This window comes from Corythoichthys intestinalis, chromosome 1, assembly GCF_030265065.1.
Source record: "Corythoichthys intestinalis isolate RoL2023-P3 chromosome 1, ASM3026506v1, whole genome shotgun sequence".
Lineage (NCBI taxonomy): Eukaryota > Metazoa > Chordata > Actinopteri > Syngnathiformes > Syngnathidae > Corythoichthys > Corythoichthys intestinalis.
In genome coordinates this window covers 18,125,217-18,144,945 of record NC_080395.1, presented here as the reverse complement: position 1 = coordinate 18,144,945, position 19,729 = coordinate 18,125,217, and the positions used below count along the sequence as shown (strand labels likewise).

The window sequence follows — 19,729 nt, the reverse complement described above, 5'->3', positions numbered from 1 at the left end:
GGTGATTGTAGAGATAAAATACTAAATTAATGGACAAAGGTGTGGATTGGTGGTTGGAGGACAGTTGTGTAGATGAATGGATAGTGAAGAATACATTTTCATATAATCATGAATAATTACAGTGGGTCAAATAAGTATTTAATCAACCACCAATCGTGCAAGTTCTCCGACTTGAAAAGTGTAATTGTCAACATGTATAAACCTCAACAATGAGAGACAGAATGCGAAAAAACAGAAAATCACTATTTCCAAGTTAGAGTGGAAAATAAGTATTTTGTCACCTACAAACAAGCAACATTTCTGGCTGTCAAAGAGGTCTAACTGCTTCTAACGAGGTCTAACTTGTTACCTGTATTAATGGCATCTGTTTTAACTCATTATCAGTATAGAAGACACCTGTCCACAACCTCATTCATTCACACTCCAAACTCCACTATGGCCAAGACTAAAGAGCTGTCGAAGGACACCAGAGACAAAATTGTAGACCGGCACCAGGCTGGGAAGACTGAATCAGCAAGAGGTAAAACGTTTGGTGTAAAAAAATCAACTGTGGGAGCAATTATTAGAAAATGGAAGACATACAAGACCACTGATAATCTCCCTCGGTCTGGGGCTCCATGCAAGATCTCACTCCGTGGCGTCAAAATTATAACAAGAATGGTGAGCAAAAATCCCAGAACCACACGGGGGGACCTAGTGAATGACCTACAGAGAGCTGGGACCACAGTAACAACGGCTACTATCAGTAACACAATGCGCCGGCAGGGACTCAAATCCTGCACTGCCAGACGTGTCCCCCTGCTGAAGCCAGTACACGTCCAGGCTCGCCTGCGGTTTGCTAGAGATGATCCAGAAGAGGACTGGGAGAATGTGTGATGGTCAGATGAAAACAAAATAGAACTTTTTGGTAGAAACACAGGTTCTCGTGTTTGGAGGAGAAAGAATACTGAATTGCATCCGAAGAACACCATACCCACTGCGAAGCATGGGGGTGGAAACATCATGCTTTGGGGCTGTTTTTTTGCAAAGGGACCAGGACGACTGATCTGTCTAAAGGAAAGAATGAATTGGGGCCGTGTATCGAGAGATTTTGAGTGAAAATCTCCTTCCATCATTAAGGGCAGTGAAGATAAGACGTAGCTGGGTCTTTCAGCATGACAATGATCCCAAACACACAGCCAGGGCAACAAAGGAGTGACTTCGTAAGAAGCACTTCAAGGTCCTGGAGTGGCCTAGCCAGTTTCCAGATCTCAACCCCAAAAATCTGTGGAGGGAGTTGAAAGTACGTGTTGCCCAACGACAGCCCCAAAACATCACTGCGAGATCTGCATGGAGGAATGGGCCAAAATACCAGCAACAGTGTGTGAAAAGCTTGTGAAGAGTTACAGAAAACGTTTGGCCTCCGTTATTGTGAACAAAGGGTGTATAACAAAGTATTGAGATGAACTTTTGGTATTGACCAAATACTTATTTCCACCATGATTTGCAAATAAATTCTTTAAAAATCAAACAATGTGATTTTCTGTTTTTTTTCCCACATTCTGTTTCTCATGGTTGAGGTTTACCCATGTTGACAATTACAGGCCTCTTTAATATTTTCAAGTGGGAGAACTTGCACAATTAGTGGTTGACTAAATACTTATTTGCCCCACTGTATATGTTTTCATTCATTGCTTTCATGTTACAGTCTTCAGTAGAGTGGTCAGATAACATCGGATGATGAAACCAATGAAAATATTATCTGAAAATATCGGCATCAGTTTTGTGCCAATATGTGTTTTGACTTAAAAGTTAATGTACAAACCTCCAGCCGTTTTACATGGGGTGGTCACATCTTAGGACAGCAGCTCTAAACTAAGATGCTTGGGATTTGTAGAGTGAGCAAAGGCCATTGGCATTCATGGTGCACAAATAAACAATAAATGAAAAACAATAAATTATAAGCACTGTGTGAGCTATAAGTGATATGGCATTGCCTTATTTACACTCTGCTCTTACCAGGATAATTTCAGAGAGAACATGATCCCCAAAAATTATTTTTGACTATTTTGAGTTGAATAATATAGCTGTGCAATACTCTTAAAACACTTTTTCCATAACCAGTTGAAGTTTATGTTTATGTTATTTTATTTGTAAAACCTTGAAGTTGTTACGTTAATCATTATCAAAGCATTAGCCAAGTTATATTAGCCATTAGCCATGTTAAGTCCACGACCGCATACTGGTATATCGGTATCGGTTTGATATAAGTATCGGATCTTTTGAGTTGGACAACATCGGGTTTTCGGTTAAAAAGTCATTATCAGACAAATCTACAGGTTTGTTCACAAAGTGCCTGTAACTTTTTCTGTAAACATTTGAACCCTCCTCCTCTTAACTCATTTGCTCCCAAAAACGTATAAATACGTTCTATTTTTGTTTTATGTCTTTTACGTTTTTTTTTTTTTTTTTTTTTTTTTTTTTCAAAAAAGACATCTCTGGGTCGTGATTCAATTTAAAGCTGAAAATCCATTTTAAAGCAATAAAACTGGCCACTGGAGGGGAGTAGCGCATATGGTAAGACTCGCAACCCGATTCAACGGCAACGAAAGGCCAAGCCGCACGGCCATCCGCCGGCGTAAGACAACCGAATGGATGCCAAGCGGCGGACGACCGAGCAGAACGACCAGGACCACTGGTGCAGCGGACCATGCGTTTGAGTCCGTGCTGCTCGCGAGCCCGCAGAGACAAAAAAAAATTCATCTTTATGAGACAGACAGCGATGAGGGAAAAGTTTAACCGGCTGTCGCGGCCACAACAGCGTCATTTTTTAGTCAGTTATGTGTAAATAAATTGTTACTTTCCTATCAAAAGCTCTATTTGTCTTGTTGTTTATCTTATTTTGTAAAAGGAAAACATTATTCAGATGTTTGGGACGTAGCTAAAGCAAAAAATAGCTGTGTATAAGTCATTGTTTAGTCATAAGTTATCTTCGAAATGTATGCTTTCACAAAAAGCTCAATTTCTCCGTTTTTTCATCAGAAATTGGAAAATTGCTCAAACTAAGCTATTTCCTAATGAAGCCTTTTTCTCTTTTACCACTTCTGATAGCAGGGTGTAAAATTGGACTTTATAAAATGATTATTTTTGTTCTAATTTAATTTAGTACTTAATTCCATGTTGCATTCATATCTAATTAATTGAATTGTGTGTGATCTCCTGTTCATTTAAGAAATACAGGTGCACGATAATTATCGGTCCGATAGTTATCGGTCCGATAATAGAAATTATTACGTCATCACAATAAATCCAAAAAGATTATGGGCCCGATAATATATAATATTTTTGGCACGGTGTCGGTGGATCGGGATGTGTGCGTTTGAGTTGTTTCATGGACCAAGACTTCAGAAGTCTCCTACCCACTTCATCAAATGTTTTACCTTTACAAAGCACAATACCTGTTGTGGGTTTGTCAGTTTGTCAACAACAGAAAATAGTGCGCGAGTATTGTTGGTGTTTCTACTAATGATCTCTGAAAAATATGATTGTCTAGCATTTTTCAGTTCCTGGTTGTATTTGCGAAGACTCTCTTTGTAGATATCATAAAAAACTAGGAGTTTGTTTTTTCGCCATCTGCGTTCTGCTTGTCTACAAACTTGCTTTTGTTTTATAGCTAGTATGGCATTTCTCCAGGGTGGCCTCTTCTTTCTTGACAAAGTTTTTGTCTTAATCGGGGCAATAGTGTCCATTACAGTCATCACACTGGAACTGAAACTATTTACAAGTTCTTCCACTGGAGCTATTGTAGGGGTTAATGATGAGGCATAGGCCTGTGTGAATAACGCACATGTGTTATCACTTATGTAACGCTTCCTAATCACCTCTGTTTCCCTTTTCAGAGGATGGACAGGGGTGGTCATTTTAAACATAATGCAGTAGTGATCAGACAGAGCAACATCATTCACTGTGACCTCAGAGATGTTAAGACCTTTGGATATTATTAAGTCCAGTATGTGCCCTCTGTTATGTGTTGGAACTGTGACATGCTGAGATAAACCAAATGTATCCAAAATATTTAAAAGCTCTCTAGCACATCCTTCTTCAGGATTATCAACATGAATGTTAAAGTCACCCACTAAAACAACACAATCAAAGTCCATGCAGACAGAAGACAGTATTTTGGTAAGCTCATCAAAAAACATTGTGTTATACTTCGGTGGTCTGTAAATTGTTACCAAGGCAGCTCTGCAAGGGCTTTTTAGCTGAATGACAATATATTCAAAGGAATCAAACTGACCACATGAAATATTCGTGCATTGAAAACTGTCCCTGATCAGACTGGCAACCCCACCTCCTTTCTTATGGGTTTCATGGCTAAATTGAAACAAAAGCGGTTGCACGACGTCTGTAAACAGGGGTTTCTAGGGTAAAACAGACAAATTAAAAATAGTTTGGGGGCTTAATTCGCCATGAATCTGCTATTGCAGCATATAGACATATTGTTCTATCAAAAACAACAGTTCTTTTGGCTTAAAATACAGCAGTTTATTTTAAAGAAGGGTGCAAGAGCAGAAACTGCTTTTTCAGTCTTTTCTGTGTGTTTTCCGCCATATATTATCGGTTATCGTATCGGTATCGACCTTGAGGATCAGGAAGTTATCGATATCAGTATCGGTTTAAAAAAAATGGATATCCCGTACCCCTATTTAAAAAGATTGAAAAACCTGTAAAAGAGAAAATTTTCTTCAATAGAAAAATTATTGAAAAGATGTGCAGACAGACAGTTGAATGAATGCATAAGATGCATTAAGGGATGTACAGATTCATGAATGAAAGGTCAGAAAACAAATGGATGGAAGGATATGCCAAATGATGATCTGGCAGATCCACAGATGGATGAATTACTGTACAGCCAGAAGGATGCATCGTTTGTTTGATGGATAGAAGAATATACTCTCAGATTGACAGAACAGCTCTATGGATGGATAGACACTAGACGGATAGATGGGCGGACAGATGGCCTCCTGCCCAGCTCAGCTGAGCTTTGTGAGGAAAAGCATTACACCAAATATGTGTCCAGACAGATCACCAAAGGGCATATATGAATGAATAAATAAGCAGATTCGGTCATAGATGTTCAGACGCATGGATACGCAGAAAGAAAAATTGATAACAGGATTTGCGGATGAATTAAATGAATGAAGGCATTAACACGCACAAATGCGCAGATCAATAGGTGTAGGATTGGTTAGATAATGAATTTATGGAGTATTTCCTGGTTTAATACCCATTTCATAGGATTTCACATAACTTCATTTCACATTGGGCTGCCATTGAAGCCATTCAACGCAATCTCTTTGCCTCATAGCTTTAAATGCTACTATGTATGAACACTTCCGTGGCCTACTATATACTCTATGGATGTACAGTAAACAGACTTTAAACATTTGCATGAAGACTAGCAGCGACTATTCAGCAGCTACTAATCAGAAGACTTCCCTGGAGAGCTTACTGAAGGTTCTCGCTTCTGACGACTGAGGTGCTGTTTAATACCCTAAAGGATTTCTCAAATGCGTTTTGGAACAGGTGGCAGATGATTTTTCGCCATCCAGTGGCAACGGTAGCAGACATTCATGAGATGTTAAGCCGGCGGTATCATTTACACGCAAGGACACTTAATCCCCTGACGCCCAGGAGTTGCATTGATGACTGAATGTTCTCATGAGTGTGTATGTATGCGTGCTATGTTTTGGTTCGTACTCTCTGAACTCTTTCTCCTGTAATCAGGTCGGAGGACACACCATGCTACCCATCCGTTGGATGCCCCCCGAAAGCATCATGTACAGGAAGTTCTCCACGGAAAGTGACGTGTGGAGTTTCGGCGTCATTTTGTGGGAGATCTTCACCTATGGCAAACAGCCTTGGTTTCAGCTCGGTAACAATGAGGTAAACAGTTTTTCTGATTGTATTTTAATGAGGTTGCTTTACTTTTGATCCACATTAATAAGCCACAGCATAACGTATTGGTTCGCGGAAGAGAAAAAACATTGTTTACCCTCAAGAAAAGGTTTTCGTCGCGTTCTTTCCTCTTCTTTTAATGAGGGAACTGAGTGTGTTTCCGATGAAACATTAGAAAATGAACCATCTTCAAGAACCGCTTTGCACTCTGACATTGTATTCAAGCAGTGAGTTGCTGCCTGGTCACATGTCCAGCTAACCCCTCTTTCTCCTGATTGGCTGGAACATCAAATGGCCGGGTAAGTAGTTGTACAATTGAGGTTTGCAAGATGGTACTGCATGGTGATTCAATAACTCAGGAAGTACCGTCCTGCTTGCAAGGCTAATTTTCTTCTAGTCGTTATTGATCGTGAGACAGTGTTTCCCTTAGGCTACCTTGATTTACAAGTGCCCAAATTTATGAGGTTTGACTACTTACAAACAATGACTTCGATTTTTCTCAAACTTTTGACACAAAAGGCTGCAATGTCCTTTCTTGTAACTGCATAAATGTTTTTATTTATTTATTTATTTATCTATTTTAACCTGTCCTGGTCAGCTGTTTGACACGGAGAATGGAAGTCTGAGTGCCCGGTTGGTCCAAACAGTTTAAATGTTTCACATTGAGAGTATGACGTACTCCCATTGTGATTATTCAACATACCTCGTTTATTATGACAAAGCAGCGAACAGGAAGGGGTTATGGGGGAACAGAAGAAAAGAAACACAAGAGAAGAAAGAAAAGAAACACAAGCAAACAACAACAAAAAATACATTGAACATCTACACTAACTAGTAATATGTTGGTGCTATCGTAAGCTAGATGCATTTCCGGGTAACACCATTTGGGGGGCCTGTTGACCAGGGAAAGAGGGGGACGGGGGTGGGGGAGTCTTTAAGCTAAGTGATTGAAAGGGGTAGAGTGTACACAAATCAGCTCTGTGATCTAGAACTCAGTAATTGTGTGAATCCCTTGCGAGTGTAAGCCCGTTGGTGACCGACCCTACGGCACCCCATCACCACTCCGGGCATTGGGACCCCCCACCCGAGCGTGCCCTATCACATCCAGCCGCACGCGAGCCCCACCAAGCGCGCGACAGCCACGCCACGCAGACGAACGGAGATACTGTACCACGCGGGCGCCATCCCTGGGCCACGGCCCCCAACCAGCCAGCCCAAGCAGGGAGGGGGGTGGGGGGTGTACAAGACTATTACACACTCAGGTAGAGAGATTGTCGGTGCCAGGCCCATCCCTCGTCCCGCAGTCCATCAAACTGCATACACTTTAGGCTATGTCTACACTAGGACAGACCATTTTCTCTGCTGACTATTTTTATACCTGTCAGCACTAAGTTTAAGGTGCGTTTAAGGCCTCCCCGCTTCTGCAAGATACGCCTGCATTTGCACACACTACCAATGCGTAGAAATGAGCAGCCTCATGTGTTATGTCATCGCCCATTCGGTTTACCTTTGAACTGGAAACTCATTACTCGGCCGGAGGGAAATTTCGAAATTACTACACCATCTAGACCAGCCGTCGGGAACTCTGTTTTGTGATCACTATTTTTTTTTTTTTTTTTTTTTTTTTTTTTTTTGTGAACGCAACTGAACGCATCACACAGGAGTGAGAGTAAAGGGAGAGCACACTCGACTTTTATGAGAAGTCGCCGAGTTGTGATTTAAATAAATCTTTAGAAAACAACAACGAAAGCCTAACATTGTTACGTGGGATGTTACAATCGATGCACAGTCACGCTCTCACCACTTGGAAAATAACAAATAGAAACATATGCTGTGGCGCTGCGTATAATTCTTGGATGCCACAACCAGGAGTGCTTGTGCATAACAGTGGCGATCCTGGAAGTGGCGACAGTTTTGACAGGCGGAAATGTCATGAAAAATACTGATCGCGCGCCTTTTTAACTGGGGGCACCACGCAGTTCACTTTTCGGGGTTTAATTTTCCTCTACGCATTTTTATATACTCATGTTCGGCTGGCATTGAGTCGGGAGCCCCACAGCTGGCTGATTGGAGACTGAACGCGGGAGACAAGCTCTGGAAGAAAACGCTCATCTCCGTGTAATCTGCGATGGGAGGACCACAAATGGGCACTGAATTGGAGCGTATTGTTTCAATGTAGTTTGAAGGTTTAAGAAAAATGTATGGAAAAAGACTCGAGGAGCAGGAATGCCACGTCTTGATCGTCCGCCTCCATTGTTTACGATGCCGTCATGCCGTCGCCATTTTTAGTGCGTCACTGCCTTAGTATCCAATTGTTGTACGGACACACTAGTCTGTATTAAGCGGTCAGTAATATTAGCCAGCTAACTTATCTGTGTTAGTTCTTGAATGGATAAGAGGCAGATTAGTGTAGCCGACAGGCTGTATAGTCTAAGTAATTACACGTTTAAGGCCATTATCCATCCTAGTACTAGTATAGACATAGCCTTAGTCTTTGGTCTTAGTCTGGGCTGTCAGTTGCGGGGGTGGAGGGAGGTTGGGGCCTCGGTCCCGCACCGCCTCTCTGTGTTCTCCTGCTTGCGCCTTCCTCTCTTTTCTACCGGGCATCCTTTTAGTGTTGTGATGCTGATCGTCAGCTGCCGCAGGCGGGGTGTCGCCCCCTCCAGGAGAGGGTTCCTGTACTGCCCCAGGTTTAGTGGGCCGTTGGGGTCCTGTGGTTTTCACCGTCGATTGGGGGGGTGCAGTGGTGGCTGGGGGTCAGGGCGGGTGGGTGGTGGTGGGAGCTGGCATGGGGGGGGCAGTGGCACGTCCCCTCATCCCTTTCCTGATGGCCGGTTATTGTCTCGTCATCGTTGTGGAAAAAAAGTGTTCGTTGACAAAATATTTTCGGTATCTTCTTCATTGACGAAAACAACGCTGGTGCTACGATTAGTGATCAGATAGCATAGAATAGGATGTCAACATAGCCACACTTACAGGTTATTTACATAATACTGGGTTAGGATTAGCGATCAAATAGCATAGAATAGGATGTCAACATATCCACATTTATAGGTGATTAACATAATACCAGGTTAGGATTAGCGACCAGATAGCATAGAATAGGATGTCAACATATCCACACTTATCGGTGATTTACATAATACCGGGTTTCCCACCTCACATTGCTGAATTGTGTACACTCCACCCCGCCCAATCACATCCCCTTTTGCGGCCATCACCTTCCCTCCTATTTCTCCTCGGGTATCAGGCCCCCCGCATATCTTGTCCGTGGGTAAGTATAATTAGTAGGACTGTCAAACGATTAAAATGTTTAATCAAGTTAATTACAGCTTAAAAACTAATTAATTGTAATTAATCGCAATTCAAGCCATCATAAAATATGCCTTATTTTTCAGTAAATTATTGTCGGAATGGAAAGATAAGACACAAGGTATATATATTCAACATACGGTACATAAGTACTGTATTTGTTTATTATAACAATAAATCAACAAAATGGCTTTAACATTATTAACATTCTGTTAAAGCGATCCATGGATAGAAAGACTTGTAGTTCTTAATAGATAAATGTTAGTACAAGTTATAGAAATTTTGTATTAAAATGCCTCTTAATGTTTTCGTTTTAATAAAATTTGCTAAATTTTCAATCAACAAAATAAACTAGTAGTTCGCCATTGTTGATGTCAATAATTACACAATGCTCATGTGGTGCTGAAACCCATGAAATCAGTCGACCCAAGCGCCAGCAGAAGGCGACAAAACACCGAAAAACACAAGTAACAAGTGGACATTATACTGTGCTGTCATTTTATTCTCTTTGAGCGGGGCATGTGCGTTAAATGCGTCAAATATTTTAACATGATTAATAAAAAAATTAATGGTAACACTTTATAATAACTATCCATTTTACTAGTTAATAGATCATTAGTAAACTGTTGACAAATGATTTATTGTTGATTTATGAATTATTTGTTAACAGTTTGTTAAGCATTTACAGGGTGTTCTTAACCTGAAACACAGTTTGTATAGAAACGTTTCAAGTTTTTGTGTGTAACGTTTGGCATTTCTATCTTTTCAGGTTAAGAAATGCCGTTCACTTCAAAAGAAAAGGCATTTTGATAAGGCATTTTGCAGGCAGCGCTGCAAATCTGCCATAGAACCAACAAATATTTGCACTTTTCTTTGTATATTTTACCAATAAAACTTATGACCTTCAACATAAAGTTTATATAGTTTTATTAAGATCCATCAACTAGCATGGGCATTTAGAAGGGAGTCAACCATATTGGAACACCCTGTAAATGCTGAACAAACTGTTAGAAATACTTCACAAATCAACAATAAATCATTTATCAACAGTTTATTAATAATCTATTAACTAGTAAAACGGATAGTTATTATAAAGTGTTACCAAATTAATTACCGCCCGTTAACGCGATAATTTTGACAGCCCTAATAATTAGCTAACGATAGCACCACTATATTCATAGCTAGCATAGGCTTGTAATAATGTATTTCTTGTTTTTTGTTCTTCTCGACTGAATATCAACGCATATTTACTGCGTGGCATCACAGAAAGAGCAATCACACAGTAAGTCTTGACAGGCAATGCTAATAGTGTTGTATTTGAGTCTACTGTGTTTATAATTAACAAGCATTTGTTGTACCTCCAAGAAAATGATGATCAATTTGGTGCAAATTATAATAAATTGTGTTTCATACTCAGCCGTTAGCTGTCTTTGAAATTAACACCATCGTGCGTGTGCATTTGCATGTGTGTTACGGATACTCTCTCCCCTGTGGCAGCGTCGGTGGGTACGGTAATTACCATGTTTAAAAAAACAAAAAAAACTTACATTTAAATTTGAAATGGAGACAATCTGGACGCGTACTGCTAGGAAACACCGGTCCCACCAAGCAACGAAAGAGTGTCAAAACAACAATTAGTCACGCAGCTAATTGGAGTACAAGTCCAACAAAGGAAACAATCAGTCATCCCGTTAGTGTGGTCTTAAGAAGCCGCCCACACGGTTAGCGCCGCTTCTTCCAATTTTTCATAAAGATCCACGTTGTGCTTATTAAAACAGAGACAATCCCAGAGACTTTGTCTTAATGAAGCAAGAGTCGACAACCTTGGGTAATTAATGTAATGTTTTAGCAAAACATTTCTTTTTATTTTTTTGCCATAAGAAGCAAAGCGATGCAGTCAGTCTCATTTTTCTTGTTTGTACGTCTCCATTACCGGGGAACATGCACTACACTCACCGTACATACGGATAAAGCTATTAACAATCCAATACCATACACTTCAGTTACAAATTACGGTAGTACGGTTTTCTCCAGTTCTAATGACGTCTGATTCACGCCAAATACAATGCAGGACTATTCAAATCATGCCAGACAATTGGATTTATTTGAATGTGAAATGTCACTAAGGCAATGTTGAACTGGATGGTATGATGCTCAATTCCGTGTTGTTTTTTTTTTTTTTTTTACCTATTCAATCTGTCCGCCAAATGACACTCTTTCACACAATACTTGACATCCATGAGCACAAAACAACGCAATGTGGCTACGGCTCCGTGTCTAGGTCTATTATGGATGAATTTGAATTAATTCCAAAGATTTTTTGCTTAAACTGACACGGAGGTGTTCCAACGACATTGTGACATTGCTCTTGATGACATTTAAATCGGATTTCTATCATTGGAGCCCCAATGGCGGTCACTTCACTATTCAGTCAGATGAGAAAGTTTCTCAAAACCTTTGACCAAGGGTGACGAACTCATCAAATGATCAAAAGGATCGAAAAGGATTCACTTGTTTTTCTTGAAATATTATGTTTCACGCCACCTCTCATACTGAGCAAATCAGTCTAATTATGATTTAGTGCTATATTATTCATCCCAATCATGATATGATTTAATGCAATTATGAAGCGCTACAATTGACTGCAAAAATGACACCATTCACTCCAATTATGACATGATTCATTTCAATATCAAACTAATGTAAGTTAACCATATCCCTTATGGCGACTTAGCGTCATTCGACATTCGATGGTTCTCCGGCCAGGTGACGCGTTGCGCTGTAATTCACCGCCAAGCCACTAGAGGGGTGTGGCGTTATGTTTGTACGGTTTTGGGGCATGCTTGTTGACTTCCTCTTGTCTAGTTTAACAGAGAAAAACTAAACAATGCAAGATGGAACGCTTGAATGTAGGGCTGCAGCTATCGAATATTTTAGTAATCGAGTATTCGACTGAAAATTCTATCGATTAATCGAGTAATCGGATTAAACTTTTTTTTTTTAGGTAAGGAGCAATTATAAATATAATTATAATATTATAATAATAATAATAATAATATAATAAACACACACGAGAAAACAAGACATTTCATCTAATATTGAACCATTTTCAGTGAATCAATGTCTTTATTTTCGATGTACATTGTTGAAAAGAGCCAACAATTGCCTCTCAGAAGTGACAAAAAACTTTTTTACTGTTTTCACTCAAAAACTTCCAGATTTTAGTTTTTTTTTTAATCTTATTTCTTACCTAAAAATTTCATTTTGCTTGATAACACACTAGGGCTGCAGCTAGCGATTATTGTAGTAGTCGATTAATCGATGAACTAGTTTGAATAATTGAGTCATTGGATTAACATGGAAAAATCAAAATACCTGAGCTGGGCCTCAAACGGAAAAAGAAAAATACATAAATAAGGATCTACATATGTACAACAAAGAACAATTGGCTAATTTACATAGCAAAAGTCCACTAGCATAAATGCTATAAAATACCACTTTTTTTTTTTTTTTTTTTTTTACAATGCTCTTAACAAATGGTTCAGACACATATTCCCACAAAAAATGGTAAATATACCTTGAAACTAAATTACAAATGCATTAAAAAACATTAGCTCAAACAAAAACCTAGCTTATGTTGGTCTTAACAGGGAGCAGCTGGGTTTGGCCATGTAAAACGATGCTGACTAGAGGGCAGTGTATCCACCCAAATCAATGAAACTAAATGCAAACACTTTTAAAAACAAACCATTACAACGCCACTTTAATTAAACGAATACTCGAAGCGGCAGAATTTAATTCGAATCTTTTTTTCTAATCGAATACTCGAGTTAATCGATTATTCGTTGCAGCACTACTTGAATGTAGATCTTCAGCTCATCAACATTGAATAAATGTTGATCCTACAAATGTTGAGGCGCAGGCAACACAGAATACGGTTTTGAGGCGGTCTGTCCAAATTTAGATGTCGCATTGAGAATTCTAGCCTCAGGTGGAAACCAGCTAGCTTCAAACTGCCGTCGAGCACCGAGTCCAGCGTTTTGTCCGAGGTCTGCAAAGCCCTTCAGCCCGATTTGTTTGCCGTGTTCGACAACCAGCCAGTGGGAAGCCATAGCAGATTTCTGGCGTCTATGGAACTTCCCAAACTGCGTTGGAAGCTTTGATGTTAAAGCACCGAGGCACTCTCAATCAGTGATGATGTATCGTGTGTGAAATGTCTGTTGTTGAAAACATCAATTGGTAGCACTACGCACAGTCATGGTTCCACTTCTCATCATGCATTTGCGCATGGCTACAGTATCATTTACTGAAAGCTCAACAAATACACTAGATGGCAATATTTAGTCACAATATACAAAGTCACAAGTCTTTCTATCCGTGGATCCCTCTCACAGAAAGAATGTTAATAATGTAAATGCCATCTTGAGGATTTATTGTCATAATAAACAAATACAGTACTTACAGTGCCTTGCAAAAGTATTCGGCCCCCTTGAACCTTGCAACCTTTCGCCACATTTCAGGCTTCAAACATAAAGATATAAAATTTTGATTTTTTTGTCAAGAATCAACAACAAGTGGGACACAATCATGAAGTGGAACAAAATTTATTGGATAATTTAACTTTTTTAACAAATAAAAAACTGAAAAGTGGGGCGTGCAATATTATTCGGCCCCCTTGCGCTAATCCTTTGTAGCGCCACCTTTTGCTCCAATTACAGCTGCAAGTCGCTTGGGGTATGTTTCTATCAGTTTTGCACATTGAGAGACTGACATTCTTGCCCATTCTTCCTTGCAAAACAGCTCGAGCTCAGTGAGGTTGGATGGAGAGTGTTTGTGAACAGCAGTCTTCAGCTCTTTCTACAGATTCTCGATTGGATTCAGGTCTGGACTTTGACTTGGCCATTCTAACACCTGGATACGTTTATTTTTTAACCATTCCATTGTAAATTTGGCTTTATGTTTTGGATCATTGTCCTGTTGGAAGATAAATCTCCGTCCCAGTCTCAGGTCTTGTGCAGATACCAGCAGGTTTTCTTCCAGAATGTTCCTGTATTTGGCTGCATCCATCTTCCCGTCAATTTTAACCATCTTCCCTGTCCCTGCTGAAGAAAAGCAGGCCCCAACCATGATGCTGCCACCACCATGTTTGACAGTGGGGATGGTGTGTTCAGGGTGATGAGCTGTGTTGCTTTTATGCCAAACATATCGTTTTGCATTGTGGCCAAAAAGTTCAATTTTGGTTTCATCTGACCAGAGCACTTTCTTCCACATGTTTGGTCTGTCTCCCAGGTAGCTTGTGGCAAACTTTAAACAAGACTTTTTATGGATATCTTTGAGAAATGGCTTTCTTCTTGCCACTCTTCCATAAAGGCCAGATTTGTGCAGTGTACAACTGATTGTTGTCCTATGGACAGACTCTCCCACCTCAGCTATAGATCTCTGCAGTTTATCCAGAGTGATCATGGGCCTCTTGGTTGCATCTCTGATCAGTTTTCTCCTTGTTTGAGAAGAAAGTTTGGAAGGACGGCCGGGTCTTGGTAGATTTGCAGTGGTCTGATGCGCCTTCCATTTCAATACGATGGCTTGCACAGTGCTCCTTGAGATGTTTAAAGCTTGGGAAATCTTTTTGTATCCAAATCCGGCTTTAAACTTCTCCACAACAGTATCTCGGACCTGCCTGGTGTGTTCCTTGGTTTTCATAATGCTCTCTGCACTTTAAACAGAACCCTGAGACTATAACAGAGCAGGTGCATTTATACAGAGACTTGATTACACACAGGTGGATTTTATTTATCATCTTTCGGTCATTTAGGACAACATTGGATCATTCAGAGATCCTCACTGAACTTCTGGAGTGAGTTTGCTGCACTGAAAGTAAATGGGGCCGAATAATATTGCACACCCCACTTTTCAGTTTTTTATTTGTTAAAAAAGTTTAAATTATCCAATAAATGTTGTTCCACTTCACGATTGTGTCCCACTTGTTGTTGATTCTTGACAAAAAAATTTAATTTCATATCTTTATGTTTGAAGCCTGAAATGTGGCGAAAGGTTGCAAGATTCAAGGGGGCCGAATACTTTTGCAAGGCACTGTATGTACTGTATGTTGAATGTATATATTCGTCCGAGTTTTATACATTTTTTTCTTAATGCATTGCCAAAATGTATATGATCGGGAAAAATTATCGGGAATGATTGGAATTGAATCGGAAGCAAAAAAAGCAATCGGATCGGGAAATATCGGGATCGGCAGATACTCAAACTAAAACGATCGGGATCAGATCGGGAGCAAAAAAACATGATCGGAACAACCCTAGTACAAAACATTAAAAGGGGGGTGTTTGGGTGACATCAATAATCGATTTATAACCGAATCGGAGCCTCTGAATCATAATCGAATCGTTAGGTACCCAAAGATTTCCACCTCTACAAATAAGGTTGCTTAAAAGTTGGTGGGGACAGTTTGAGCACCCTGAAAAGTTGGTAGTGTTATGGCCCTACCGTCCCTATGCAAAGCTGCGCCCTTGGTACAACATGATTTAGTCAAACTCCTGTTTTGTTTTTCCTCCCACAGGTCATTGACTGCATCACGCAGGGCCGCGTGCTGGACCGGCCCCGCGTTTGCCCCAAGGAGGTATACGATATCATGCTAGGCTGCTGGCAGCGAGAACCGCAACAGCGACTCAACATCAAGGACATCCAAAAGGTCCTGTTCGCCATGGGGAAGGCCACGCCCGTCTACCTAGACATCCTGGGCTAGAGACCGATCCAGTGCGGGAATAGCCAAACAAAGCCCCCTGCGCCACTGTCAAGGAAAACCACCTACAATGTTTGGGAAGGACTTAAGTGCCTGCAACACTTTTGGATATAGTGGATATAACATAAAAATCACAAAAACAACAACAAAAAATACGCACTTTTACATTTTGTTTACTTGCTGTACAGGTTTGAAGACGTTTCCTTTTCCCTCGAAAAAAAAAAAAAAAACACACAAATATTGAGATTGATGACAAAAAAAAGGGCCACAGTTTGATAAGACGAGTTAGAATCCACCTTGGCATTTGGTTTTATGAATATATCTAGAAATGTTACATATATTTTGTATTTATTTCTTTTTTTTTTTTTGTCGAGGTCCTGACAGGGCACGGCTCGCCTTGCCCGAGACGCCGCCGACCAAAACTGTCTATACTTTTAAAAAGGATGGAAGCCTTACTTTGCACTCTGATTGGCTGGAATGTGATGCAGATAACATGCAGTGACGGGAGAAGGAAAGGACCAATCAGACAAACAGACAAATCTATTTTAATTTAAAAAGGAAAAAACAAAAAGAGAATGTACATATTGTAAAGTTCTACGTGTCAAAAGTTATGTTAACTTATTTTTTGCCAACTTTTCTTTTCCGTTCCTTTTTCTGACTGTGACCCGAGTGGAAAACAGAGAGACGATCGGTGGCCGTAAAACCCACGAAGAAGACTTTGGCGTAACGCCTCCCTCTGTTCCACTCGCTAGGAATACAGCGTTCCTACGGCCCATCCGTTCACACACACAAATGTCATTTTAAGACGGGAAAAACAACTTTTTTTTTAAGCCAACTTAGCTATTTTTGGTTGCAGATGTTTTCCCCCCTTCCAAGGAAACTCACAGAAGAAACTTTAGACTTTAATAATTCAAGGTTTTCTTTCTTTGCATATGTGCTTTCTTGCCTGGAGTTAGCTGAGAAGCTCGCTATCATGTTCAAGAAGAAAACCACCACTGTCAAGAAACGGGCTCAATATGACTCGGAACCAGGCTGAAGCATGAACACAGTGTATTTATGCAAATAGGGGTGTTGAGGAGCGGAGATAATCTCGAAACATCCAAACCAGTGGTAGGATCGAGCCCCAGGGATTCGGTGAATAAAGGGCAGTTTACATTGTGACTCTCCCATATCTGTCAACCCGAGGCCATTGGTAATCGTACAAATAGTGACGTGTGCCCTTACAAATTGGTGACTACCGGTAATCTTGCAACGTTCTATATAGGAGCGGGAACCTCTTGGTACCTTACGATACGATACGATTTGCGATACAAAGCTCACGATAACGATGATCTGACGATACGGCGATACAACGATTATCAGTACATTGGTCGGAAAATCATTCCAGGATATTCTACAAACAACGGATAAACAGAAAAAACAAGCTTCTGCTGTGAATTGGATTGATTTTATCACTAGTAGACGTCCAATCCATTTGAACTGGGAGGGTGGCAGCGAATGAACATTCGTCCATTCGCTGCCACCCTCCCACTTCAAATGGATTGAACGTCTATGGCCGGTAGTGGCAGCCAATGCCAGGCAATGAGGTCATTTTGGGGCATTTAAGGTCATTTACCTGTTAATTTTCAGTTACCTCCTGTTGATTTTGGGGTATTTTATGGGTCACTTCCTGTTGATTTTAAGTTACTGAACAGGAAGCGAGCTGGGAATCACCCAAATGAATAGGCAGTGACTCAAACTCAACAGGAAATGACCTATAAATGCCCTAAAATGAACAACAAGTGACCTGTAAATGCCTCGAAAATCTGACAGAATGACTGCGAATGCTCTGATTTCGAAAGAACGAACGTTCCCAGTCTAAATGGATTGGGCGTCAAACACCTTCAATGCAGCCTTAGTTTTGCTAACAACTTGTTGGTTTATTTATTTATTTATTTATTTTAGACAGTGACACTGTTTTAAAACGATATCTCAATTCTTGGCAAGAGCATATCGATAACCTTTTCGGATACAAAGTATCAAGATATATCATCATTTCAATATTTTGTCACACCCCTAGTTCTATATAGCGTGTAATATGAAACCAAAATAAAACTCAATTTTTAAAATATGAATTTATTGGTAATATTGTAACATATACAGTGGGGCAAATAAGTATTTAGTCAACCACTAATTGTGCAAGTTCTCCCACTTGAAAATATTAGAGAGGCCTGTAATTGTCAAAATGGTTAATCCTCAACCATGAGAGACAGAATGTGGGGAAAAAAACAGAAAATCACATTGTTTGATTTTTAAATAATTTATTTGCAAATCATGGTGGAAAATAAGTATTTGGTCAATACCAAAAGTTCTTCTCAATACTTTGTTATGTACCCTTTGTTGGCAATAACGGAGGCCAAATGTTTTCTGTAACTCTTCACAAGCTTTTCACACACTGTTGCTGGTATTTTGGCCCATTCCTCCATGCAGATCTCCTCTAGAGCAGTGATGTTTTGGGGTTGTTGTTGGGCAACACGGACTTTCAACTCCCTCCGCAGATTTTCCATGGGGTTGAGACCTGGAGACTGGCTAGGCCACTCCAGGACCTTGAAATGCTGCTTACGAAGCCACTCCTTTGGAAATTTTCACTAAAAATCTCTCGATACATGGCCCCATTCATTATTTCCTTTACACAGATCAGTCGTCCTGGTCCCTTTGCAGAAAAACAGCCCCAAAGCATGATGTTTCCACCCCCATGCTTCACAGTGGGTATGGTGCAATTCAGTATTCTTATTCCTCCAAACGAGGGAACCTGTGTTTCTACAAAAAAGTTCTATTTTGGTTTCATCTGACCATAACAGATTCTCCCAGTCCTCTTCTGGATCATCCAAATGCTCTCTAGCGAACCGCAGACGGGCCTGGACGTGTACTTTCTTCAGCAGAGGGAACGTCTGGCAGTGCAGGATTTGGGTCCCTGGCGGTGCATTGTGTTACTGATAGTAGCCTTTGTTAATGTGGTCCCAGCTCTCTGTAGGTCATTCACTAGGTCCCTCCGTGTGGTTCTGGGATTTTTGCTCCCTGTTCTTGTTATCATTTTGACGCCACGGGGTGAGGAAGAAGTTGAAAGTCCCGTGTTGCCCAACGACAGCCCCAAAACATCACTGCTCTAGAGGAAATCTCTATGTAGGAATGGGCCAAAATACAAGCAACAGTGTGTGAAAAGCTTGTGAAGAGTTACAGAAAACGTTTGGCCTCCATTATTGCCAACAAACGGTACATAACAAAGTATTGAGATGAACTTTTGGTATCGACCAAATACTTATTTTCCACCATGATTTGCAAATAAATTATTTAAAAATCAAACATTGTGACTTTCTGATTTTTTTCCACATTCTGTCTCTCATGGTTGAGGTTTACCCATGTTGACAATTACAGGCTTTTCTAATATTTTCAAGTGGGAGAACTTACACAATTATTGGTTGACTAAATACTTTTTTGCCCCACTGTAACCTGGTGCAATCAAAGAACAATCAATATCTTCAGCTACATCATGATTACTACAATTTAACAGTAACTTTTGTTATAATTGTATGTAGCACTTTTAGCTATTTCTATCATGTCTTGATGGCTGCACTTCATGGCACTTCAGCTCGCAATTCAGTTTGACTTGAAGGTAGTTCATTCGAGTGTCTAATTATAAATTAAAAAGGTCAATCGATAAATTTAATTTACCGACGCAATCTT

At 40.2% G+C, this 19,729-nt stretch overlaps 1 protein-coding gene across 5 annotated transcripts in view; it reads left to right on the top strand.

Moving 5' to 3' along the window:
- The window catches only part of ntrk3b (neurotrophic tyrosine kinase, receptor, type 3b), a 663,222-nt gene extending 645,745 nt beyond the window's left edge, over positions 1-17,477 (top strand). For 3 of the 5 annotated variants that reach the window (XM_057850090.1, XM_057850072.1, XM_057850080.1), the window contains 2 exons: positions 5,767-5,925; positions 15,824-17,476. In XM_057850090.1, coding sequence (XP_057706073.1) covers positions 5,767-5,925; positions 15,824-16,009 — 345 coding nt within the window. In that variant the 3' untranslated portion in view covers positions 16,010-17,476. Of the gene's footprint in view, positions 1-5,766; positions 5,926-15,823 lie in introns of all 5 variants that reach the window. The other 2 variants (XM_057850063.1, XM_057850098.1) reach the window with 2 other exon arrangements.
- Positions 17,478-19,729: the final 2,252 nt, after the last annotated feature.